The 24,022-nt window shown below is 33.4% G+C and overlaps 1 protein-coding gene across 8 annotated transcripts in view; it reads right to left on the bottom strand.

The window, feature by feature from the left end:
- The window catches only part of LOC105210548 (AMP deaminase 2), a 39,839-nt gene that overhangs the window by 6,077 nt on the left and 9,740 nt on the right, over positions 1-24,022 (bottom strand). For 2 of the 8 annotated variants that reach the window (XM_011181575.3, XM_029039218.2), the window contains 4 exons: positions 13,062-13,245; positions 4,835-5,139; positions 4,107-4,145; positions 79-194 (listed from right to left, as the gene is read on the bottom strand). In XM_011181575.3, coding sequence (XP_011179877.2) covers positions 79-194; positions 4,107-4,145; positions 4,835-5,139; positions 13,062-13,245 — 644 coding nt within the window. Of the gene's footprint in view, positions 1-78; positions 195-4,106; positions 4,146-4,834; positions 5,140-6,381; positions 6,521-13,061; positions 13,246-14,051; positions 14,203-17,496; positions 18,018-24,022 lie in introns of those variants that run through there. The other 6 variants (XM_029039217.2, XM_011181573.3, XM_011181577.3 and 3 more) reach the window with 6 other exon arrangements.

Here is a 24,022-nt window from a genome sequence, read left to right on the forward strand (position 1 = left end):
AAATATAAAGTGGATATATTAAATAATATACAACAATAAATATGAATACAGGGTGCTTGAAAAGTAGCGAGCACTCACCTTATCCTTGTAGACGTGGAAGACACCGTTAATACTCTTGATTTCATACTCATTATCAGCTGGAAATTCCACTTCCCAAGGATCAGACTTGTCGTTCGGTGGATGTATGGGATGATCTACATATTACAGGGTGCCAGCGGATTGCGGGTGTGTTCAGTTAGTGACGAAGTTCAGGTGATGTTGACCAGTTAAATACGTGTGTGCGTGTTTTGTTGTTGTGATTTCCATAATTGTAATTGCATTTGCGTATTTTGTTGTTGTTGTTGTAGTTGTTTGGTATTTTTGATTTTCAAGTCATTAGGTGTGTTGTTGCCATTATCACATTACGTTGCGTCGGCGTTGCGTTTCAAAAATAGTTTTACGCAAAAAACGCATGCAAATACCGTTGCACGTACCGTTGTGCAATATGTATATATATATGTATGTGTGTGTGTGTGTGTATTTGTTGTGTACAAAAAAAGAAAAGAAGAAAACAAAATGTTTATTTTTATACTAATTTGTGTGTCATCTACATAAAATGAGAATTTTAGTTGGGTCAAGTTTACATTTACATACAAAATGTACATACATATGTAACACATACTATGTATGTATGTATATGCACATGTACATATGTATTTAAAATACTACATACATTATATTGTAACTACTTTGTATTTGTTTAGTATATACTATGTATGTAAGCTTCGACTAAACACTAAGTTGATTAAGCAAATCTCGTAGGTAACACAGAGAAAATACGTCTAAAACGAAAAAAAAAATAAAAGCACACAAAAAACAATAACGGTAAAACAAAAGCTGTCAATTGTTTTGAATAGCGTGCGCAGCGGCTTAAGTAGCTATGTGCTTCACAAAAAAAAAATAAAATAGAAACTAAAAAATAATTATAAACAAGTAAAGCGCTGGTTGAATGGGCCAAAATGGGCATCTCTTCAAAAAAAACACAAAAATCTTAAGTTCATGGCTATGAGCGCACGACATTTGAGAACTCTACTCAAAATCAAACATTTGCTTATTTCTAGTTAAAAATTTATGCAATAGAGGTGCTTAGATATTTTTAAATATGGCATTTTATGGCATATATAGAACTTGTTTCAAAGCTTATATAGACAATGATACATATGTTTCCAAGAGAATTCTTAGTCAGAGATGTGTTGTTGTCCTAATAAAATAGCTATATTTTGACTTTTTTTTCAATCTCAAAGATATTTTAATACTATATGGGTCTAGATTGTGGGACATTTTTATTCTTAGCACAAAGTCGTCTTATATTCATGGACTAACGACTTTGGCACCTGTTGATTATGAGTAGGTGCATTGCCGCCAAGGTGGCTATTCGACTCAGAGAAGCTGGGTATATCAAAAGTCCCAAAAATGATAATTCTTAAATTTTCGATTTGGACTTCCGGGAAATCAGGATTACTGTGTTGCGGAGCCTAATCCTCTCGGTCCTTTCACTGTCCGCATTTCCGAAACAAATGTCGCTGACGGTTCGCTCAAAGATAGTCAAAGAATGCTTAGCCTCTCTAATAAACAGCTTCCAGCTACTTTAATATTATACTCGTTTGGATCCCAAGCCATAGCGGTAACGCTGGAAACTGCAAAGCCGATGAGTTTGCTCGTAAGGGCACCCAAGCTGCAATCTCATCAGAGTGGGAACAATCCAATCCACATGCCTCTCCGCATTGGTTTGTTGAATGAACACGGTAGGCGATGGACATCGACCCGTACCTGTGCGACTGTGAGATCATTTCTGGCCTAAGGTTATAGGTCTCATCACTGGCCACTGCCCGATGGGGTTACTACATGCCGTGCTAAATATACTGACGGATGCAAATTGCCAAAGTTGCATGGAAGTAGGGGGATATTGATACATCGAGACACTTTCTTCTTTATTGTCCAATTTTCGCTAGACTGCGGCGGAAATATCATGGTAGAACAAACTTCTAAGAACCAGCTGAAATATACCGACTACAAATTAGTTGTCTGCACAAATTCGTGAAAGGCTCAAAGCCCATTGCGCTTATTTGAGTGTCTTGGGCATCTATTTTGAGGAGTTTGTGGCATGACAAAGGACTGGCTTAGCTGTCCAAGTGAGTCCTCTTGTAGCACAGTAGATCAGCCACTCTAACCCAACTTTACGGCTAACAAGCATAATCTAATGTCAAAATCATGTCAATTCTGGTCTCGAATTTACAGCAGGCTGCTTGAGTAATAGTTCTTAAGCGGTTCATAAAAAAGTTGGAGTAAAGCTGTAGCGAAGTGATTTTGTATGGGAAAATCAGAGTAGCTCTAAAAGTTATCGGAAACTATCATGATATAGTGTTAAAACATACTTTTTTTAGAATTTATTTTATTTTCTGAAGAAAACAAATGATCAAAATTCCGCAAATTCGATAATTACTTAATAATCTCTCAGAAAATTTAAAATTTCGATAAAAAAAATGCATAGTAACTTAGTGAGTGGACTTGAATATATATTGTTGCTTCGTATTCTCCACGACTCTTTTTTTTCCTTTTGTTCAGAATAAAAAGTTTTTTTGTAAAATATAAAAAGGTCAGTTAAGTCTAGAGTGCAAAATTCAAAATTTATTTATATTTAATAAAAAATTAATAAATTATTTTGCTTTCGTCTACGTTTTTCTTAATTTATTGATTTTTATGTGTATATATAGGTCTTCAACTTTGCTTCCTCCGTTTTTTTGTAAATTTAAATTTTTTTTTGTATAAAAACAGTTACAAATGTCGACGAGCCTCAGCCGCACTTTTCTTAGAATTATAAAAAGAAAAGCAAAATTTCCCGCAAATGTCGAGAATTCGGCTGAAAAAGTGACATTTTCAGTTGAGAATAAGTATGGGATGCAAACAGATCTCTACAAATATTTTGTTGGGTTAATGTTGACACAAATGTCCAAGATCGATATAAAACGATTTAATCGATTTAATCGACCAGTGCTTGAACCTAGAGACATTCCCGCAAACGTCGAGAATTCGGCTCAAAAAGTGACATTTTCAGTTGAGAATAAGTTTGGGATGCAAACAGATCGACACAAATGTCCAAGATCGATATAAAACGATTTAATCGGCCAGTGCTTGACCCTAGAGACATCTATTGGAAAACGGCGGAAGCAAAGTTGTAATATTTATATTTAATAAAAAATTAATAAATTATTTTGCTTTCGTCTACGTTTTCCCTTAAATTATTGATATTTATGTGTATATACTGCTATTCATCAATATGCAAATATTTTACTACATATTAATTTTACAACTCAAAATTTACTATATTTTGATTTTCACCAAATTGCTTCAAAATTCTTTAAGGTATGGCGAATCGTACAGACAACTGGTATAAATAATTTTTTTTTGGCATAATAAAATGCAGACATAATAAAAAGTTATACTAAGATATATGTATCTACAAACAAGAGAGCAAAGCTCAAACATAGCGAGCAAAGAAATGATAAGTTGAAGATGACTTATTTATCTAGTAAATATGTATTAATAACTACACAAGTTTTCAATAATTATTACAACAAACATTAAGAAAAAAACAATAATTTTCAATAAAAAGCCAAACGAAGAATTCAATTTCAAAAATAAAGCATAAGAACTTGGCGTGCAATTTAATTGAACTAAAAAGCAAAATTCTAAAAAAAGGTGAGGGACACATTGCCAAATCAAATACAAATACACAATGTAAATACAATAATTCAAAATATTTAAAAATAAAGCCAAAAATAAAAGCAAATCAACTCATTTCAAGTTCAATCACATTACAACATATAGAAATCGTGTGAAATCTTCGAACAATTCCGGCTGCCATGTGATTGATATTTATTTATATTATAGGTATGTACGACGTATGTTTGCATATGAGATAACAGTTCAATGAAATTTTGAAAATCGAAACGAAAAGTTGCAAGTCACAAAGAAAAAAATCCAACAAATTAAAAAAAAAATGAATAAGAGTAAGACACAACTCATTCGCCCGCTGCAGTGGTGAAATGCATAAACGAACGAATTACCTGTCTGCGTACTGGGGAGGCTGATCTTGCGTATTATGGCTATAAAAGAATAATGTTGGAAATCAAATACATATTTTTGTTTGGACCAAAAAATTAGTGTAATCAAAAAATAATAATTTTAAAATACAAAAACAAAATTTATAATAAAAACAAAAAATGATAAATAAAATAATAAAAAAGTTGAAAATTAAAAAATAATAAAAAAAAAGAAAAAAGTAAATGAAAAGAAAAAAGTGTGACTAAAAATAGCTCAAGATTTTTTTTGTAAATTTTCAGAAATACTATTTTCGAAAAAATTTTGAATTTTTAGAAGATAATTAACGGAAAACAGAAGAAGACGAAAGTTTGCAGTGCGATTGGCAAAACACGACACGACATAGCGGCTTATTTATTTATGTATGTATGTGTAACTGTTATTTGAGGGATTTTAAATTGTTAAAAGAAAAATCTACAATTTTTGCTTTGTACATATTTACATATGAGTTCAGAAATCACCAAATTTCAATTTTCAATTCAAAAACTGCTAGAAATTAGCGAAAATAGTTGTTTGTGTAAATAATAGGTACATACGAGTATAACATATTAATTTAATTAGAAAAAAACTACTTTATCAGAATTAAGTTTCAAATTCTAACACTTTAAACTAACTTTGGGTAAAATTTTTTTCTAGCTTACTAGCACTTTAATAGAGTTTACGTTAGCGTCAAATCGAAATTAGCACAACTCACCTGCAATGGTCTTGCGATTCTCGTGTTCAATCGTGCCGAAACGATTACGTTCGTGCACGGTTTTTAGAAAACGTCTTGTTGTGGTCGGAAACGATTGACCCGAATGCAACATATAACGTTCACGTAATTCCAACGCTTGTATGAGCAGCGTGGAGGCGCGTTCTAAATCCTCCAATGGCACACCACTTGTATCCTCACCGGAAATGGAAACACGTTGAAAATTGGGCAATTCATGTTCCTCCGAATCGTATTGATCCAATGTCATTAAGCTCTCTTCAGTTATTATTGATGTATACTTCTCGGGTCTGTAAAAAGATAGGAAAATGAGAATAATTGAATTAAATTTGTTTATACTATAAACGGGATGAGAAAAGTATAGTTTGGAACACCAAGACCAACAAAAACGTTTGTGAGATTATACAAAAATCTATAAAATCTAGGTGGACAGCTCAGTAACAATAAAGCTTAGATCTTCAAGAAGGAATCGAAAATGATATAATATTAGGAAGGATACATTCAATCTCATCATTTATGAGGTAGCTGAAAACTCTTTCTCAAATCGATTTTCTCTACAAAGCGATATTAAAATAATGACCAATTATTTGAAAGAATTAAAAGTTTTGGGGTACAACAGCGTGCTGTTCAACTAACTTATTTAAGGGGTCAGTCTAAGACTATTTTTTTCCTAAAAATTTAACATTTGTTTAGAAGCCATTTTGAGAAAACTTAATATACAGCTAAATACGCACGTAATTTATTAGCAAGATATAACTAGATTAAGACCCCGTTCTTTATTTTGCCTTTTGAAAAAGGTCCAGGAGCTGCCATTTTGTATTACAAAGTCAATATAAAAAGCCTGAAAGAGACAAATTCGAATTCCTTTTTCCTTACTTCCAGAATAAATAATCCAAATTAGTCCTATATCAGGGCACTAGACTGACCTAAACTCTTAAGGAGGTCTTCCCATATGATGGGCTAAAAAAATTTTATTTTCATGAACTGCTTTATTGCTAGCGATATGTAAAGTGATTTTTAGAAATTCCAAGTCATTTTTAAGCAGTTAGAAGAAGAATCTGTTCGGAGCGCTGAACGCGTTTATCTCAAAACTATGTGTTTTCAAACTTTCACCATCGTATCTCAAAAACGACTTGACTGAATGACTTGAAATTTATTGGGTGCATTCAAGGCGAGGGCGTTCGGAACACTGTAAGTTATGTTCTCGACTATATTTTTTGCTTAAAATTTATATTTATATTGTCAAAATATCATTAAATCACTAAAACAAAGACCGTCACATGGCATGATCTCCTTAAGGAAATACGAATATATAGATATATCTATCACAATATAACAAGTGGACCCTAATGGTTATAATTTTTATAACTAAGACTGACTGTAGTTTTGAAACAGGAGCTGTAAGGGAGTGCCATAAATCAATTTATATAAAAAATAACACTTTCACACCATGAACTTTTTACTTCCCACAATCACAACACTCTCTTCTGTCATTTGCATAAATATCATAACATATAGCATATCGTACTTACTTGTAGAATATTTCAAATGTTTTAAATTTATAAGTATCACAGGCGAACGACATTCTCGACGTTTATGACGCGTCTTAACACTATACTACTAATACTATATTATTTACAGTTACAATAAGGCACTTGCGTCTGTCATTAGTATGAAAACTCGAACTTGAAATATGTTTTTTGCACACCGCAACCGCTGAAGGATTACAAGTATTAACTATAAAAGAACTCAAAGGCAAATGTGTCACAAAAATCTATTCGCCGGTAAACAGAGAGTCTTATGCAAAAAAACATTATTGTTTTTATTGCATTATTGACAGTTGTGACGCGATGTGGTTGACATGATCGATTGCTATTACGATTATTGTTATTATTATAGTTGACTATTTAAAGTGAATATCAAGAAGATACAAGGATAAGCACAAGCCAAGTGCCATTTCGAACATGCAGCCCAAGGAAAGCCGGCATTTAGCAACAGATACGTTCAGATTACAATTGCTGGCAGTCGTTCAAAATTTTATTATGAATATTCAAGCACTTAGTGGAAAGACCTGAGTATGACAGTTGCTGTTGGTTATTGTGCAAAACAAATTGACAATTTCTGGAATTCGGGAAAAAGGTGTTGACCTTTAAATGTCATTAATTGAATGATTGGATATCGTGCGACACGACAACGAAGTTGAAGAGCTCAAAGCATGCATTCTGAGGAACCACTCACGGAAGTAGTGGATTATATAGGAAATTTGCTTTTTGCAACTGGATTGTGAGTTTTAAGAATAAAAGTATAATTTTAGTACGTATTTTCAATTAAAACAGCCTTCTAAAATAATGTCTAGGCACTTGAACTTCACGGCGCTTACAAGAACTTTATAAAACAGATTGATGCAATTGATATTAAATAATGAATGGAAATTGAGTTATGGAAGAGATTTGGGAAGTTACTGAACCCAAACAAAACCAAATATATCTCTTTGTCATCTAACAATCATCAAATCAAATATTTTCGCATCCTTCAGAGAGCCGACGATCGACTCTGATAGCAGAGTGGCTATACTAGCCTTGAGCTCGCTGACTGTACGCTCCAGGTTGGTGAAGGATATTAGTCAATTCGTAATCAGTTTGGGTGTCTAGCCACTTATCCAGAAATTGAAGCTGGGCTTTGCTTTTGGATGGATGAGTCTCAGCTGAACTGAGCAAGCGTAGGACAGTCACTAGCAGTTGTTCTATCGCAAGATCCTTCTGGTCAAACCTGCACACGGTCAAACCGAAAATTTTACCGGATGCCAACATTTCCTTTTGGAATGTCCCGCCTTTGCGAGATCTAGGGAAAAGTTTCTGAGATCTCCCCATTTTGTGCATCCTCGCGAACTAGGCGGTATAAAAGTAAAAAAAAACCTCTGCATAATTGATTTTTAGGCGCTTTGTCTATTCTTAAATTTATATGAAGCATCATATAGGACTATCCTCAATAGTCTAAGTATATTTCCTTCGGTGGGGAACAGTCATTGAACCTAACCAAACTGAAATCTGTAAAATAATTAATCAACCTTCGTAAGCAATTAATTTTATGAATGATCTGTTAAATGGACGTTTATTTGAAAATCCGTAGATATCAGGACAAAGCCCGAGATACTGTCTGATCGTTTGAATAAATAATATCTAACTTAAAGATGATATAAACTTATCAATTGTTAGATAGATATATGAGAATGAATAAAACATGGTTTTATATAATAATTTCGTCCCGGAGTCCTATCAATGACTATTTGAGTGTTTTAAAAGAGTCTAGAGCCATTGGAATGTTTGAAGGACGAAATTCAGAGAAGAAAGTGATGATTTATCGAGACAATATAATACGACAACACACCTCAATGGAAACGGTGGCATGAAATGTGCTTCGGAGCTGGCTTCCAGCGACTTTTTTCTGTCCATAGACCGCACAATAAAGCTCGATATAAATAGTTTTAGCTACAATGTCGTTAGTTGAGCTTGAAGCAAATGACAAATTGTAGTGTAAAAAATCGGAAGATCGCTACATCGGGATATTGCCTTCGATGACAGATTTGCTAGATAATAAAGTAACATTTGTTTTTGGAGAATTCCACATTTTATAAATCATCCACATATAGGAGATGAAGAATAGCGATATGGGAAAAAATTTACTTGTATTATTTCCACTGAGAGAAGGTTTCTTCTAAATAATTAGGATTGAAAGAATCCGCCTAATTGTCTAAGACATATAACCACATTTCGACAATCGGTTCTGCGAAGCCAGAACATCTAGAGCCTGAATTATATCTGGTTAACCTTTAAGATCTTATGACACAATCCCTGTACTAATTTTGAAAGGAATACTAATTTTAAGGACCTTAAATGAAAAAAATATGAATAAAATGTAACAAGAGCAGAATAGACTATGTTGAGTAGCGAAATCCCATATTATTTTGCAAAGGTTTATATATTTGATTTATAGAGAACTTATATTCTTTCAAAACAGTATTTTGTTATCTCAAACAACATACCTCATCAACAGGGGAATCAGCTCTAATTGCAAGTTTATAGAATCTGCGTAGTTTCTGATACCTGATCTAAGTTGTGATAAAATGCATGAAAATGAACAACCGATGATAACTTCTTAAACTATTTTTGAATCAACCGACCGATATTTGATTTCCACAACAACTTAACAACATCGGTAGTAACTGTAATGTTATGCGGTTTTATGCGTGCACGTTCTCTCTGATGGTGGCGGAAACTAATGAACCGGGTCTACAAATATCGCAACGACATTGAATGGTCTAAACAAACGAGAACGCGGACACTGCGCTCCAAATTATTTGAATGCAAAAATCGTACTAAAACAAAATATAACTAATCTTTGGGTTGTATGCGGCTAACAAAACAGGCCCAGGTTATAGAAACACACACATGCACACAAGCTCGTACATCGATGTATAGATTCATTAACATGTATGTTCGGGCAAATATGCATTGCAAACTATTGGATACAGGTGCAGGTACTCGCATATTTCAGCGGCACATAAGTCTGTAAAAACAAAAAAAAAAAACAGAAACTGTCAAACCAAACCAAACACTGATGGATGGTGGTTGTCAATGATGATATGTCGCGAAATTCCACCAGCTGGCGCAAGCACAAGTCTAAGCTTCTACTCACTCACACACGCTTATGTTTAGGTGTGTGAGTGTGCGTTTGAATATAACACGGTCATAACACCGCGCCTCGACAACTACAAATTACGACAAATTTTGAATACAGAACGCACTCGAGTGCACACACCGCCACTAATGCACCCTTATTCGGCAGTTAGACACACACACACACTCACATGTATGAGAAAGCTTTAGCTGCCAAACGCCGACTGACGGTGTTATATGACAGCACTTATGATATATGGTGGGTGAGCGCTTGCTTAACTGTATGGTAGGAGACACTAAATCGGCAGTGGAGTGAAGCCACATATAGACCGGTTACAATACAAATGTATGTATGTTTGTACTCATAGACATATGTATGTATACAGTTAGCCAAAACTTGTGCACACTACATATTTAAATGTTTGCAAATACTGAAATAATTATTTCCAAACAATTTGAATATCAATTGTGAAGCTTTTTGGAGAAGGTCCTTATAAACACATTCTGCGCTTATGTAATTATTTGAGATAAAAAGATGATACCGATTAATGAAGCTCAAATGAATATTTTTTGGACACTTGTATTTTGGATGAAGAGGGGGTAACGGTTGTTTGTTATCTAGAGGCCCAATGCTCAAGCTTAAAGGAATTGTAATGTATTAATAAACGAATAATTTGCAGGACGAGATGACATCATCTCAATACTTTCCGTTCCGGAAAGATGTTCCGTTTATGTGAGATCAATTTCTTGGATCACACTTTTTTCAACAACCGCCGGAACTAGCGGATATAAAATTGAAAAATCTCGGCAGATTAGTTGTAGATTCAGGGCGCTTTGTCGGATCTTCGAGTATTCTAATCAAGGGAGCTGACCCTATCATCAAGAAGGACTGTCTCTTATATTTTAAGTGTCTTTCCTCTGGGGAACAGTCATACAACCTAAGCTAATCTAACAATTGACACGATCAGCACTTCTAATTTTTGGTGAGGTCCGAGGTAAAATATGCTAAGAACTCAGTTCAATACAACATCTAATACAGGGCACTCATGTTTCGAAATGTTTGTGTGATACCGACCGTCAGGGTGTAGCGGTTAGACATCTATGTTATCACCTAAGACCGAGCGCCAACCCCTGTTCCGAAAATTATCCAACATGTTTATTTTTTTAGTATGTCGGTAATGTGAGACTAAATATTTTAGGAAATAAAAATCTTCGACGTTATAATTTGGTTCGATAAAGTGTGGCATGACGGGCTTTTATATAAGATTAAAAAAAGCTTACCTCTCGAAATGCATAAAACCTTGGAGTCTTATTTAAAAAATAGAAAGTTTACTGTCAAAGTAGGAGACTTCATATCTGAAGAACGACCAATAAGAGCTGGTGTACCTCAGGGCAGTGTTTTAGGGCCAACTCTATACATAATATATACAGCTGACCTTCCAACAGCTAGTAATGTTTTGACATCAACTTTTGCGGATGACACAGCTTTAGTGAGCCGAAACAAATGCCCAATTATAGCATCAAGAGTACTAGAAGATCATTTGATTTTTGTCGAAGAATGGCTAACCAACTGGCGTATAAATGTAAACGAACAAAAGTGCAAGCATGTTACATTTTCCCTAAGACCAAAAACGTGCCCGGCAGTTAAAATGAACAATATTTTAGTGCCCCAAGCGACTGAAGTAACATATCTTGGTATTCACTTAGATAGAAGGCTCACGTGGAGAAAACACATATCGAGCAAAATAACCTGCATGAAGATAAGAGCTGCAAATTTAAATTGGCTTCTAAACAAAAAATCAAAACTTAGCCTAGACAACAAAGTTCTGTTATATAACGCGATAATAAAACCGATTTGGATGTACGGCATTCAACTGTGGGGTACGACCTGTGCAACCAAGATCGATATAATTCAGAGATTTCAATCAAAAATGCTTAGAACAATCACGTGCTCACCATGGTACATGCGCAATGAAAATATCCATAAAGATCTTGGTATTCTCATGGTAAAGAAAGAAGTGGAGAACAGCAGACACAAATATTTATCCAAACTCCGAGATCACCCAAACCCATTGGCTAACGCTTTAGTACATTCTTGCAATCAATCACGTCTAAAAAGAAGAGATATGCCAGCACACTGATGAGCAACGTTTCACCAAAACAACTCAATCACTTGGTTGAGCTTGTATAGTTTTAATTAGAATTAAGATTTAATAACTTATTGTTAGGCTCCAAAGAGCAGATTCAATAAATAAACAAATATTGAAAAAAAAAAAAAATAATAATTTGGTCTAACTGGACTCGAGGTCTAAACGATCCAATAACGCATAGTAATATTGTTTATTGATGGTTCCACAATGTTCTGGTAAAGCCTTATCCGGTCGACTGAGGTGTTTACGGACGATTTGGACACGACTTTCGTCAATCAACAACCATTCAACGGACTAATATTGTTCTCATGAACATTTGACTTTTTAATCATTATTGCTCGTAAAACCCAAAGATTTTTCATCCTACATTTACAGGTCAAAAAAACTTGCAAAATCACTAACTTACTAATTTGACGACATTACTGGCTTTAAAATCGTCGCAATTTTGTTGGAAGGACTCTTTTTACTCTTTGTGCCTAATATTGGGATCATCGTTAGAACTTTGAGGGAGGTAAATGCATTCTAAGATGTCGGAAATATTAATTTAAGACATTACATTTTTACTACGTATTAGCTGCGAATATCTCTCTGTACATTTTCCTCAAAGGGTCTTCAACTTTGAGAAGTAGAAAACCTACACAATAGCTATCTGACTTCTGGTTTTTCAACTAAACAATATTTTTGCCAACTGTAATAATAACATGCAATAAATTAAAGAAACTTGACAACTCTATGGCAAGCAAATGTCTGTAACCATTTAAATATTTTGGCGTGTAATCAAAATGTTTCCATAGTTGAAATGTAATAAAAGACATTAATTGTCTAGGCATGTGTCTGTAAGTGTCGTCTGTCAATTAGTTTAACAAATTATCGTATAAATTACAAAATCTTGACTTTAATGCGAACGATTCATTGAATAAATTTCATGCGAAAATTCGATTTGGCAAGTATAATCTATTCCCACCGTGTATTGAATGAAATTTTGGGGAACGTGTATATATTTATGATACTCATAGAATATGTGGTGTATAAATCAATAATTCATTCATTCATCGTGTGATGAATGGATATTTTTCTACACTACAATGAGATATTTATATTTATATTATATTTATATTCATTATATTTCCGAAATCATAATTCCATAATCATAATCGACATTGGAATTGAGAAGAAATTCGAATTCATGCTTATAAAAATCGTTGCCTACATTTAGGCTAATATTGAAATAACTAAACCGAATAATCAATATATTAGATCTATAGGCAATATCTTAACATTATATTTAATAAGAAAAAATCTACAAATAATATCTATTCATCAACTAGCAATGCCACAAAGCTCCACTAAATATATTCCATTTTAGACAGTTTTAATGAAACTTACCTGGATGGTATTGCCTCATTTAATTGCCGTTGGATTTGTAATTTCTTCTCAATTTGTTCGATCGGGAATTGTGGTACCTCATATGGTGCGGAAATCTCATTGGGGAGACCATCTTCGGAGACTTCACCGGGCACCGGTGTCTTCGATAGACGTGCCGCTGCAGTAGAGGTGGGAGAATCAGCTCCTGTAATAACAAATGGTAGATAAAGTAAATAAATAAAGTATATAATAAATAAAGTGTGAATTAAAAGTGAGGAAATTAACGCTTGAAGCTACCACAGTAATTCGAAGCTACTCTCTGCTGTGCATCTTAATTAGTACAAAGAGCTGCTGGCTGTAATCAACGCATCCTGCTGCCGTTCTTGATAAACACACAGTTGATACGAATAATCTATGTACTTCTGCAGCTCATTACCGCCACTATTGTTGTTGGCCTAGTTCTCACACCCTACAACAGCGCCATTAAAGCCAACACTCAAATTAATGGCGCTGCGGGTAAGACTGCACATAACTACAGGCGGAGAGCTCACATTTGGCATGAAAATCAATATATCACTACTACGACTGACGGCACTGACGGCAAAGTGGCGGCGCTATTAAGTGCTACTGCACAGGCATTACCTCACACGCCACACGCTCTCGCAAAAGTACACAACAACTATTTTGCGTGTTTTTTGTTTCTAGCTTTATTTGGTAGCTTGTCTTTTTTGCTTTGTTTTTTTTTCGAAATGTGCTTTCAACTTTCGCGTCAGTGCGATAGGAACGCCTCGCTGTTGCTTGTTGCTGCTACTATCGTTGGTTTAGTTGGCTTGGCGGGGCGTTTTTATTGTAATTGGTTACCAAGCGATAGTTGTAAAGCGAAATAGGACACCTTCACGAACGTTATCCTAACATCAATCAACTATTCTCGTTTTTTATTAATTAATTTTCACTGCTCAACTTCGAAAGTCAACTAGAAAGACTAAGTTTCGCCCGCATTGCTCCGCTCACCTTTCATTGGGAAACCGAAAAGTTTAGCATCGACCAGCAGGCGATGTGATGAATCCATACGATTGAAATTCATTGCGAAAAACCTATGTACTGCTTGAGTTTACGCTCTTCGAAGCTGCTGTTCGATTTGAAAACCGAAAGTAACTAATATGACGCTGTTTCGTAGCAAAACAACTTAATTAGAATTCTAGACATTCATGCATAGCTGAGTGAGCTAGTATGTTGGATTTCCAGTGCATTATGCCGATAAGCAGATTGTTGCGAGTGATAAGTGGACGTGATAGATAATGGTACAGTTGAATGAGACTGAAATGCGCTCGAGTAAACAAAACGCATATTTATAATCTGTATGGTTCTATTGACCTGGTGTGTCTATTTATGGAATGCATGCTAAATTAAAGCAGTGTTTTGGTTTGTGAAAATTATAGATCATATTTTTGGTATTTCGTACTCAAATATATGTACATATTTAATAATAATACTAGAGTATTAATTTTATATTTTAAGTATTAATTAAATTGTTTTTGTTGCCCTTTCTCATGCTCACATATTACATATCAGATAATATCCGTAAATACCAAAAATCATAATGATGCGATGTCACAGCTTCTCTATAACACTTCGCACCCAAAACTTCCTTTTCCTCAGAGCAAAACATGACATTCATCACAGCTTATAAAGCACGTCACTTAACTAAACCATTTAAATAATCGCATCATATCTACAATATCACATGACATCGCATAATTGTATATGATCAATATCAAAGTTTATTTTTTCAATCATAACTTTCACATTTCTTCACTTTGTATCTCATTAAATATACCGAATCTATCATATCACATCAATAAACGAATGAAATTAAATCATATCAACATATGAAAAAATCATACAATCGCAATACATCACATCACAGCACATCAATTCAAATCATATCACGTCATGAACACAATTAAATTCAGATCGTATGATATCAAAATATATCATATGAAAAACTTTTCCAATCGCATCATTTCACATCACATCGTATCAATGCAAGTCGTAACACGTCATCAACACAAATAGATTCCAATCGTATGATATCAATAAGTACATTATTTAACATCACTTCAATCCCATCATATCACAAACTACGCCACAATATTTCGCAAGTTCTGCAACAGCACATGATATATAATCTACAATCACATCAATCAACCATCATTTAATACCAAAAAATCACATCTTAATTCACGTCGTATCATCACACATCGCTTCATCATTATTTCACAAATTACAGCAAATCACGTCCAGTCTTTTATACTTGATACCACATCAGATAATAGAAAATTACGTGATATGTAACACGACATGAAATCATATCATCATGATTGCACAAATTACATCGATGGGGGATGGGGTCATATGTAGAAGTTCACGCAAGTGAGGAAAGTTTCTGATTGCCATTCACTTGGGAGTGGCCAGGAGCGATTCTTTTGCATATGACTCAAGCAGCGCACGACTTCCGGTTTTAAACCAAGTATCCTCTGGGAAGTCAACAGACATCCGTTTGGAGGCGAGCTAAAGTGAGAAGGCGAAGCCCGCTTCTGCGGTTGTGTGTAGGGTTTGGGACCCACTACGGAAAAATGAAAGACCAAACAGAGAACACTCTTGCCAACAGGTGCTACTTTGGACTGAGTAGGCAATTGAAAAGTAAAGTCCTCTCTCGAGGAACCAAAATCAAACTCTATAAGTCGCTTATTATTCCCGTCGATTATTATTCCAGACGATGGAACGATGAGCTGTACGATTTATACGATTTATACGATTTATACGACGACATTGACGTAGTTTATTAAGGTTCTTGAAGAGAAAACACGGTCTTGCGAATTATAGAATCAGACAAAAAATTTTAGTGCAACTTTTTATAAAGAAATACTATTATTTTGGTTCTCTGACAAAAATTATTAAAAAATTATAATTATACTCTGGCAACAAAAGTTGCTAAGAGAGTATTATAGTTTTGTCCACATACCGGTTGTTTGTAAGCCCTAAAACTAAACGAGTTAGATATAAGGTTATATATACCAAAGTGATCATAAGAAGGTTAAGTTCGAAGAGGGGCGGAATCGGACCACTGATACGCCCACAAAATGACGATAACCAAAAACACATAAAGAGCTATAACTAAGCCATAAATAAAGTTATGAAAATAAAATTTGGAACATAGAATCGCATTAGGGAGGGGCACATTTGAATGTAATTTTTTTGGAAAAGTGGGCGTGACCCCGCCCCCAAATAGGTTTTTGTATATATCTTGCAAACCAATAAAGCTATATAAACCAAACTTTCTGAAGTTTTTTTTTCCTTATACAGTCCAAAAATGAAAGAAATCGGATAATAACCACGCCCACCTCCCATACAAAGGTTAGGTTGAAAATGACTAAAAGTGCGTTAACTCACTAACGAGAAACGTCAGAAACACCAAATTTTACATAAGAAATGGCAGAAGGAAGCTGCACTGAGATTTTTTTACAAAATGGAAAATGGGCGTGGCGTCGCCCATTTATGGGTCAAAAACCATATCTCAAGAACTACTCTAGCGATTTCAATGAAATTCGGTATATAACACGTTCTTGACACCCTGATGACACTGGTGGAATATGGGCGAAATCGGTTCACAATTATGCCTACTTCCCATATAACGCAATTTTGAATCCTTCTGATTCTTTCACTTTATAAGATATACATAAAGAACGGATAAAGATAGCGAAATAAAACTTTACACAAATACTGTATTTGAGCTGTGACTTGTGGAAAAATTGTCAAAATCGGACCATGACTTTTCAAGGCCCCTGATACCAAACATCAAGAACTCAGTGCCTAAGGGTAATTTTTCACCCAAAATATAGGTAAATCTCTAAATAAATTGCGAGAGTATAAAATGTTCGGTTGCACCCGAACTTAGCCTTTCCTTACTTGTTTTTAATTTACATTACAATAATCAGTAAAAAATGGAACCACCAAATACAATTACGAAAATAAGAATAGGAACAAATATTTGTTTACAATTTACGACTACAATGTAATTTATTTTATTTGCGGTTAATTATGGAATTTTTATATTTCACGCTACTGATCAGCGACTGTTCAATTGATAAGACATCGATTGATAAGTTAATTTTTATTACAGAAATCTATGTATGCATGTACGGACAGCGACCTTGCTTTTCAGAATATAATTTGTATGAAATGTGTTCTAATAATATTGAATTGTTGAAGTACTTGAATAATCGACATATTTTAAATAATCATAGTAGCCACTTTAGACGCTAGGCAACTGATAAAAATAATTTTAATATTTTCTAATATGGCAATGATGTCAAAATATAAAATATTTATATTAATATGAAAATACTAAAAATCTTTTATTAACAATGTATGGCATTCAAACACAACCACTTACTGGGTGATATGGCTCCAGGTCCTGATATGGAACGCATAACACGATGCGTAGTCACAAAGGGATAACGACTGATACGCGGCTCTGGTATATCAATCGAATCGGTTGAATCCAATGCATGTACACCGCGTAGACTCATCTTTATTTATATTATTTTTATTGCTTTTTCACTAGTTCTTTTTGTATTTACACAGCTATTTTTTATGTTTAACTGATTTTCACTTATGCAACAAAATGCAAATTTACGTTAAGACACAATAATTTACGCACAATTTTATTATTTATTATAATATTTGCAATTTTATCTATTTGTTGTTTCTAAAGAGCCGCCAAAATGAAGTAAAAATTGTCGAAATGTCAACCGTCGTCGAGAACAGCACAAAAATTAATTTGCAGCAAAAATAAATTCTCTTTTGAAAGTCTAAATTTTGTTGACTTAATATTTGTGATTTTTCTTTGATGTTCGGCAAGTAAATAAAAGCATTTATTGTATAAACTGATTCGTGAATTCGTGTAAATCACAGCTATTTGTTTGACTTTGTTATGAAAATTGTGTTGCTATTTATCGCCTTTTCATTTTATCGCCTTTTGTTTATTTATATCAGCTGATGTTTTTTACTTTTCGTTAATTTTACAATTTTCATTTTCATTATTTATTTATCTTTTTTCGCCTTCTCGAGCGGTGCAAATGTTGCCAGAGTGCTTGTGTTTTATCTATACGCTATCTATTGCAAGCAATGTTGTCAAATAGTAAACGAAGGGGAATTTGAAAAATAACTAGTTTGCTCCAACATTATTTTGGAACATGATAAATTTGATTCAAATTAAAATGAAAATGGTACGTACGATAGTCTTGGAACATTTTAATCCTGTAAATCATAGAGGTATTATAATTACCTGGATTTTTAGAGGCAAATTTAGACCAGACACACATTAAAAAAGTATAATTAAAAGCCTCCAAAAATTTCAATATTTTTCAAATCACCGTTAGCAACCTTCCCAAGAAATTTCGCAAAGCATTTATAAAACGTTAAGAATATAAAATGATATAAAATGATAGACCTTATGAGCTCAACGAAGACGCTTACTTTATCTCTAAATTTAATTATTGCGCCGTTCAGTCAATTAGGTCAATGATCCAGAGTAATATTCATTTTTACGAAATAAACGAGGTAAAATCAATCATTTTGTTAGATATAATTTTTGGAATCGAACTTTAGTGAAGTTGGGAAAATATTGAAGTCTTTCATATAGATAACTCCGATTCACTAAAAATTTGTATATGTATATATTTATATTATTGTCGGTTATAAAAACATTTGTTCTACGATTTTTCCTATAAGTTATTATTTTAGATTTTACAGGGTATTTAGAGAAACCACTAGGTGCTCATTAGAGAAATACATTTTAAATATATATTTTTACAAAAATCCACATTATATTTATATGTGGCCATCGTGCACGATCTCCTAAAACCACTTCATTCGTCATCATTGTTCGTCACTTGAAAGTACAAAATTGTCCTTGAAATTATTTTTTTGATGCACTGTTAGTCAAGTCAAAATTTACAAAACTCACACACAAAATGGCGACTGAACTAAAAGTTAACGGATATATCAAAGCAAAAGGTCACGTAATGTATTATTTAAAAATGGATGTTTATACATAAAACATTTACAAAAATAGCGGATGGTTCCTGGAGGAAGCGCCAGGCGTTTAATGGTTAAAACAATAATAGTCAAAATAGATATATTTATCAGGTTTTCGAAAGGATCTATACTTTGTGTTATATATTTATAGCTTTGTGATTTAAATATCTCGAATAATGTATAGGAATATAATATACTATACATATATGTATTTAAGAAAAGTTCATAAAATCTAATTGTGACAAAAATAAGTTTCAAATATGATACTGAAATCTTTTTCTATCGTGATATACTTTGGCTTAACTAACACGAAAAAAAATAATAATCGAACGGAGTCAAATTACATGACCTAGATGCCCATTTTCAAAGACTTATTTCTTGACCTGTTGAGGTTGGTAAAGCATCCAATAAATGAATAATTTCAGTTGCTGTGGGGTTTGTTGTATAATCCTGTTAGACCCATTCAGCATTTATATAATTGATATTGACCAGGAATCAAAGAATATATTGCCTTTAGTGCTTTTTGCGCCCATGTTAATGTGTGGACTAACTTTGGTATCAAACCATAAGAGACAGTAGTTTATTCACAAAGGAAGAGATGATTAAGTCCATATGTCTCTATAAGATTCTATACGTCTAGCAAAACTAGCAGCACAGAAATATTTTGGTCAGTAGTCTTACTACTCCGAAACAAATAATTGGTTCTTCTACATAGTTTAATTAAACTCGCTCGAATAGATGCATTTATAGTTCAGCCTGACGTATTCTGAAAAATGAGGCCACAATTTTTAAACAGACATTTGAGAGCATTTGTCAGTTAGTCATAAGCTTCACATACCCTAACGTGCAACCATACCTAGTATATAATCAAATTGCAGTACATGTCAATATGTCAACGAACGATTTACGAATTAGACAATTCAAAAAATTCCCCATTCAAAGGTAATTGACTGCACAATGAATTTGCGATTTATGCGAGCATTTCGCCGAGTCAGTCCGAGCACACATCTGCTGTTGGTATAATGACAAAGCAATGAAAATAACAATGCGGCGCCAAAATATAAATAAATGTTTGAATAGACACGAAAGTGTTAAATGAAATGAGGGTGATACAAATTTATCCACATAGTCTATAATTTGGACTTTTTTGTTACAAGTTGTGCCCCAACATTACATAACCTATAACAGAAGAAACTTATGTATTCAATAAAAACTGGTAAAAAAAATTTCGACGAAAAAATGTGTCAGTTAAGGAGATGTTCTTGCGTGAAGATGTACGATACAATTTTTATTTAGAAGCAAAATTATATTAACAATTTAAAAGTTATAATTTATTAGGCACACCCTAATGCTGCTTCACCTGTTAGGCTAAATATACATATGTATATGTAGAACCATATACAATGAATAAAGACTATCTTTCTTTGTCATGGTCACGGCGCAATTATTAACCACACGCTAAACTAAGAGACAACGAAGGTTTGTCCGTATGTATTTGCTGTATATAAATTTAATGTTTTGTTTACAAAAGTGGATCAATATAAAAGGAATGAAATCGTGTGTGCGTATACATATATATCGCCATATGCAACATTAAGAGATCTCTCTAGAGACCGCATGCAATGGACTTGCGAGCTACCGCTTTCGGTTTGGCAAACATCCAATATTATTAATGACCGGCAGATGGCTAAAAGAGTACTTCGTCAAAATTAGGTTAATAATTTGTTCGAAATCATATGAACATAAGTTTTAATAAGGAAAGTAATAATTCAAACAAATTAAAATATTATAAATAAATTTAATAGCTATTTTAGTTTTAAAACTAATTAAATTATTATGCTATTCATAAAAATAGACAGAAGGGGCAATAAATATTTCAACAAGACCTTTGGTCTGTCATTTTGGATTCTCAATTTATATTTTTTGCGAATTTCGGATCCGATCAGTACAAAATTTTTTGAAAACAAAAAATATAATACCCTCATGTTTAAAAAACTGTTTGAATCAGGTATATTAAGATAATCAGAGATATGTCAAGGATCAAGGTTAACTTAAGCTTGGGCTCTGTACCATAGTAGTTTAGAGAGCGGAAAAAGACACCCCAGCGATCTGAATCAACTATACAGACAAGCAAAACGGAAGCTATAGGAGCGACATTCTGTTGAGAGAACATGAGAACATTGACTCAGGTGCGTTGTTAGACTTTCTTAAGGCAGTAGTCTGCTTTACAGGCTTCAAAAAATCGATTTTTTTGTTTTGTTTTAAATCTCTTCCAAAACTATCCAAGAATTCCAGAGGCCAATTCGACATATTTTCGAAGCTAGAGCAGTTTTAGTTGGACAAAAGTATTATTTAAACTACTTGTTTTGCAACTTAAAGTCAATTTTTTTTTTTTTCTTAAAAAAGTGATTTTTTTTTTTCAAACTTCGAAAAAATTTGGAATTTTATAACTTCGTCGGTATTTTTTTAGTTCGCAAAGAAAAGAAACTTATAAAAATTAAAAAAAAAAATTTGGTTCGACTGTTTCAGATGCATCGCACGACCTCCATCACCGGCACCGATTTACAAGTGCAGACCCCAGGAGCTCCAGAAAAATACTTACAACTTTGAAAAAATTTCAATATTTTTTAATAATAAATATTGTTTTTTCAGCCTTAAATATAGTCGTCTTTAAATTCCGTTTACAGCAATCATTTCCTTCCCTTAAAAAAAAAATGCTAAAAAACGGGTTTTTTCGGCTTCTAAAGCAGACTACCTACTGCCTTAATACGAATGTATTAGTTGGGATTTACTATAAACAAAAGGTCACATTAGAAAAAGTCTGTAATGCCAATCACACCTTAGCAGAGAAAAATAAATTCCCAGTTCATTCTGGCTATGAAAAAAATATTAATAGAAACCATCATGTATTCGAAGGCGACTTTAACCTTATAGTAGACTCTTAAATTATCAAATGAACCAACTCCGTCGAACATTTAGCAAATCTATACTACTATTATAAAGAGGAAAGATTTGTATGTATGTTTGTATTGAATAAACTCAAAAACTATTGTGCCGATTTCAAAAACTCTTTCACCATTGGAAAGCTACATTCACCCTGAGTAACATAGGCTGTATATAGGCAAGAATCTCAACTTTCTGGAAATAGTTGTCTTGCAAGTCATTCTCTTCGCATCGCAATCGCGTGCTAGAGAGTCGAATAAAGAGCGCTCGCAGCTGCTTGCTGAACAAAATTTCAAAACTTCCCAAGTTCGCGCTTGAGCGTGTACAGCGGCTTGAAGAACAAAATATTAGGAATATACAAGCTCGTACTAGGGCGTCGAACTCTGATGCATTTTCAACGCCTTCATAATCAGAGAGGAAGACATCGGACATCAAAGACTAGAGGTCGTAATCAAGTTTTAACTTATTGCAAATAAAATATCACTTCATGTTCGAATTTTCCTAATTTTACTTTTTTAAAATTAACCCAGGCAAGAAACGGGAAAATACATACATATACATATATATAGTATGTAAAAACTTATAACTTTTGACATATTTGTTTTTTTTTTTTGAAGCCGGAGCTGTCTGCTAGTATATTATATATTGAGGAGACAAACCAACTAATTGCTAAAATTTAAACGAGTACAGCTTTCTGTTCAACATCAAAGCACTTAAACATTGAAATTAATTAATAGTTTTGAGTATGTCAAACAAATATCACTAGAACAACTAAACAAAGTATTTAATGCTATTAAAATCAATTGTTGTACAAAAGTACTATGTATTAATTAAGACATTCTCTAAAATCTTTGCGCTCAAGCAGAATTGTATATACGAACCAAGTGTTAGTACATTTTTAATTGTCACTATGCTAGAATTCTTGCATAAATGTTTATTTGTTTTTGGGAAGTTATCAACTGGCTATACTTATATAGTGCGACATAGTATATATTATCTTGTAAATAAACATATATGAATGTGACGTTTTAATCACTTTATTTACGACACATTGAACCTGAAAGACACTCAAAATACAAGTACAATACAATCTTATTCATATATGTATGTATATACATATGTAGATATGTATATATGAATAAATGTTTGTTCTTATTGTCACTTCGGACTATTGTACAATCTATTTTTTCGCAGATTGTTCATGTACAATGTTATTATTTTATGGCTTTACAAATTGTTAAGAAATGCAATGGGACTATCTTTTAGACAGTATATATGTACATAGATACATACATTTGTACATGAACTATATGTTTTACAAAATTCGTATTCTTATTATTTAAGTGACGTCGAGCTTAGGAATATTTCCACGCGATATTTTGTTGGCTTATCACCGTAGAACACTTAATTTTATATTTATAGGGCTATAATTTTGGTTTTTGAAAAAAAAAATATATATTAAATTGTCTACATTAATATTGTCGACTTTAAAATAGTCTCAATTCGATATTATACACTTGTTTCAGCGCTTCCACCAATGGTCGAAACACTTCAAAAACGCATTTATTGGGATAGCTTTTGGCTTTTTCAGCGATTTCTCGTATGCTTGTAAAACGACGATCCTTTAAGGTTATGGAAACGGAATAAAGACACACGGAGTCATGTCTGGCGAATATAAAGGCTGGGGCATCGTGATAGTATTGTTTGTGCCCATTAATTCACCAAGTGGGATCTTTTAACATTTCATTTCTTTTTTTTTTTCATTTTTTGAACACATCTCGTACATATATGTATGTAGATATATCTTAATACAACTGAAAACATTTCAAAATAACCTTGCTCACTTGGCTGGACCATTTCAGCTATTTCTCAATTTACATACAATGAAGCAACTAACTAATTGCCCATTAATTGACAATAAATTGAGTTGTGAGAAA

The sequence above is a fragment of the Zeugodacus cucurbitae genome, chromosome 5, assembly GCF_028554725.1.
Source record: "Zeugodacus cucurbitae isolate PBARC_wt_2022May chromosome 5, idZeuCucr1.2, whole genome shotgun sequence".
Classification (NCBI taxonomy): domain Eukaryota; kingdom Metazoa; phylum Arthropoda; class Insecta; order Diptera; family Tephritidae; genus Zeugodacus; species Zeugodacus cucurbitae.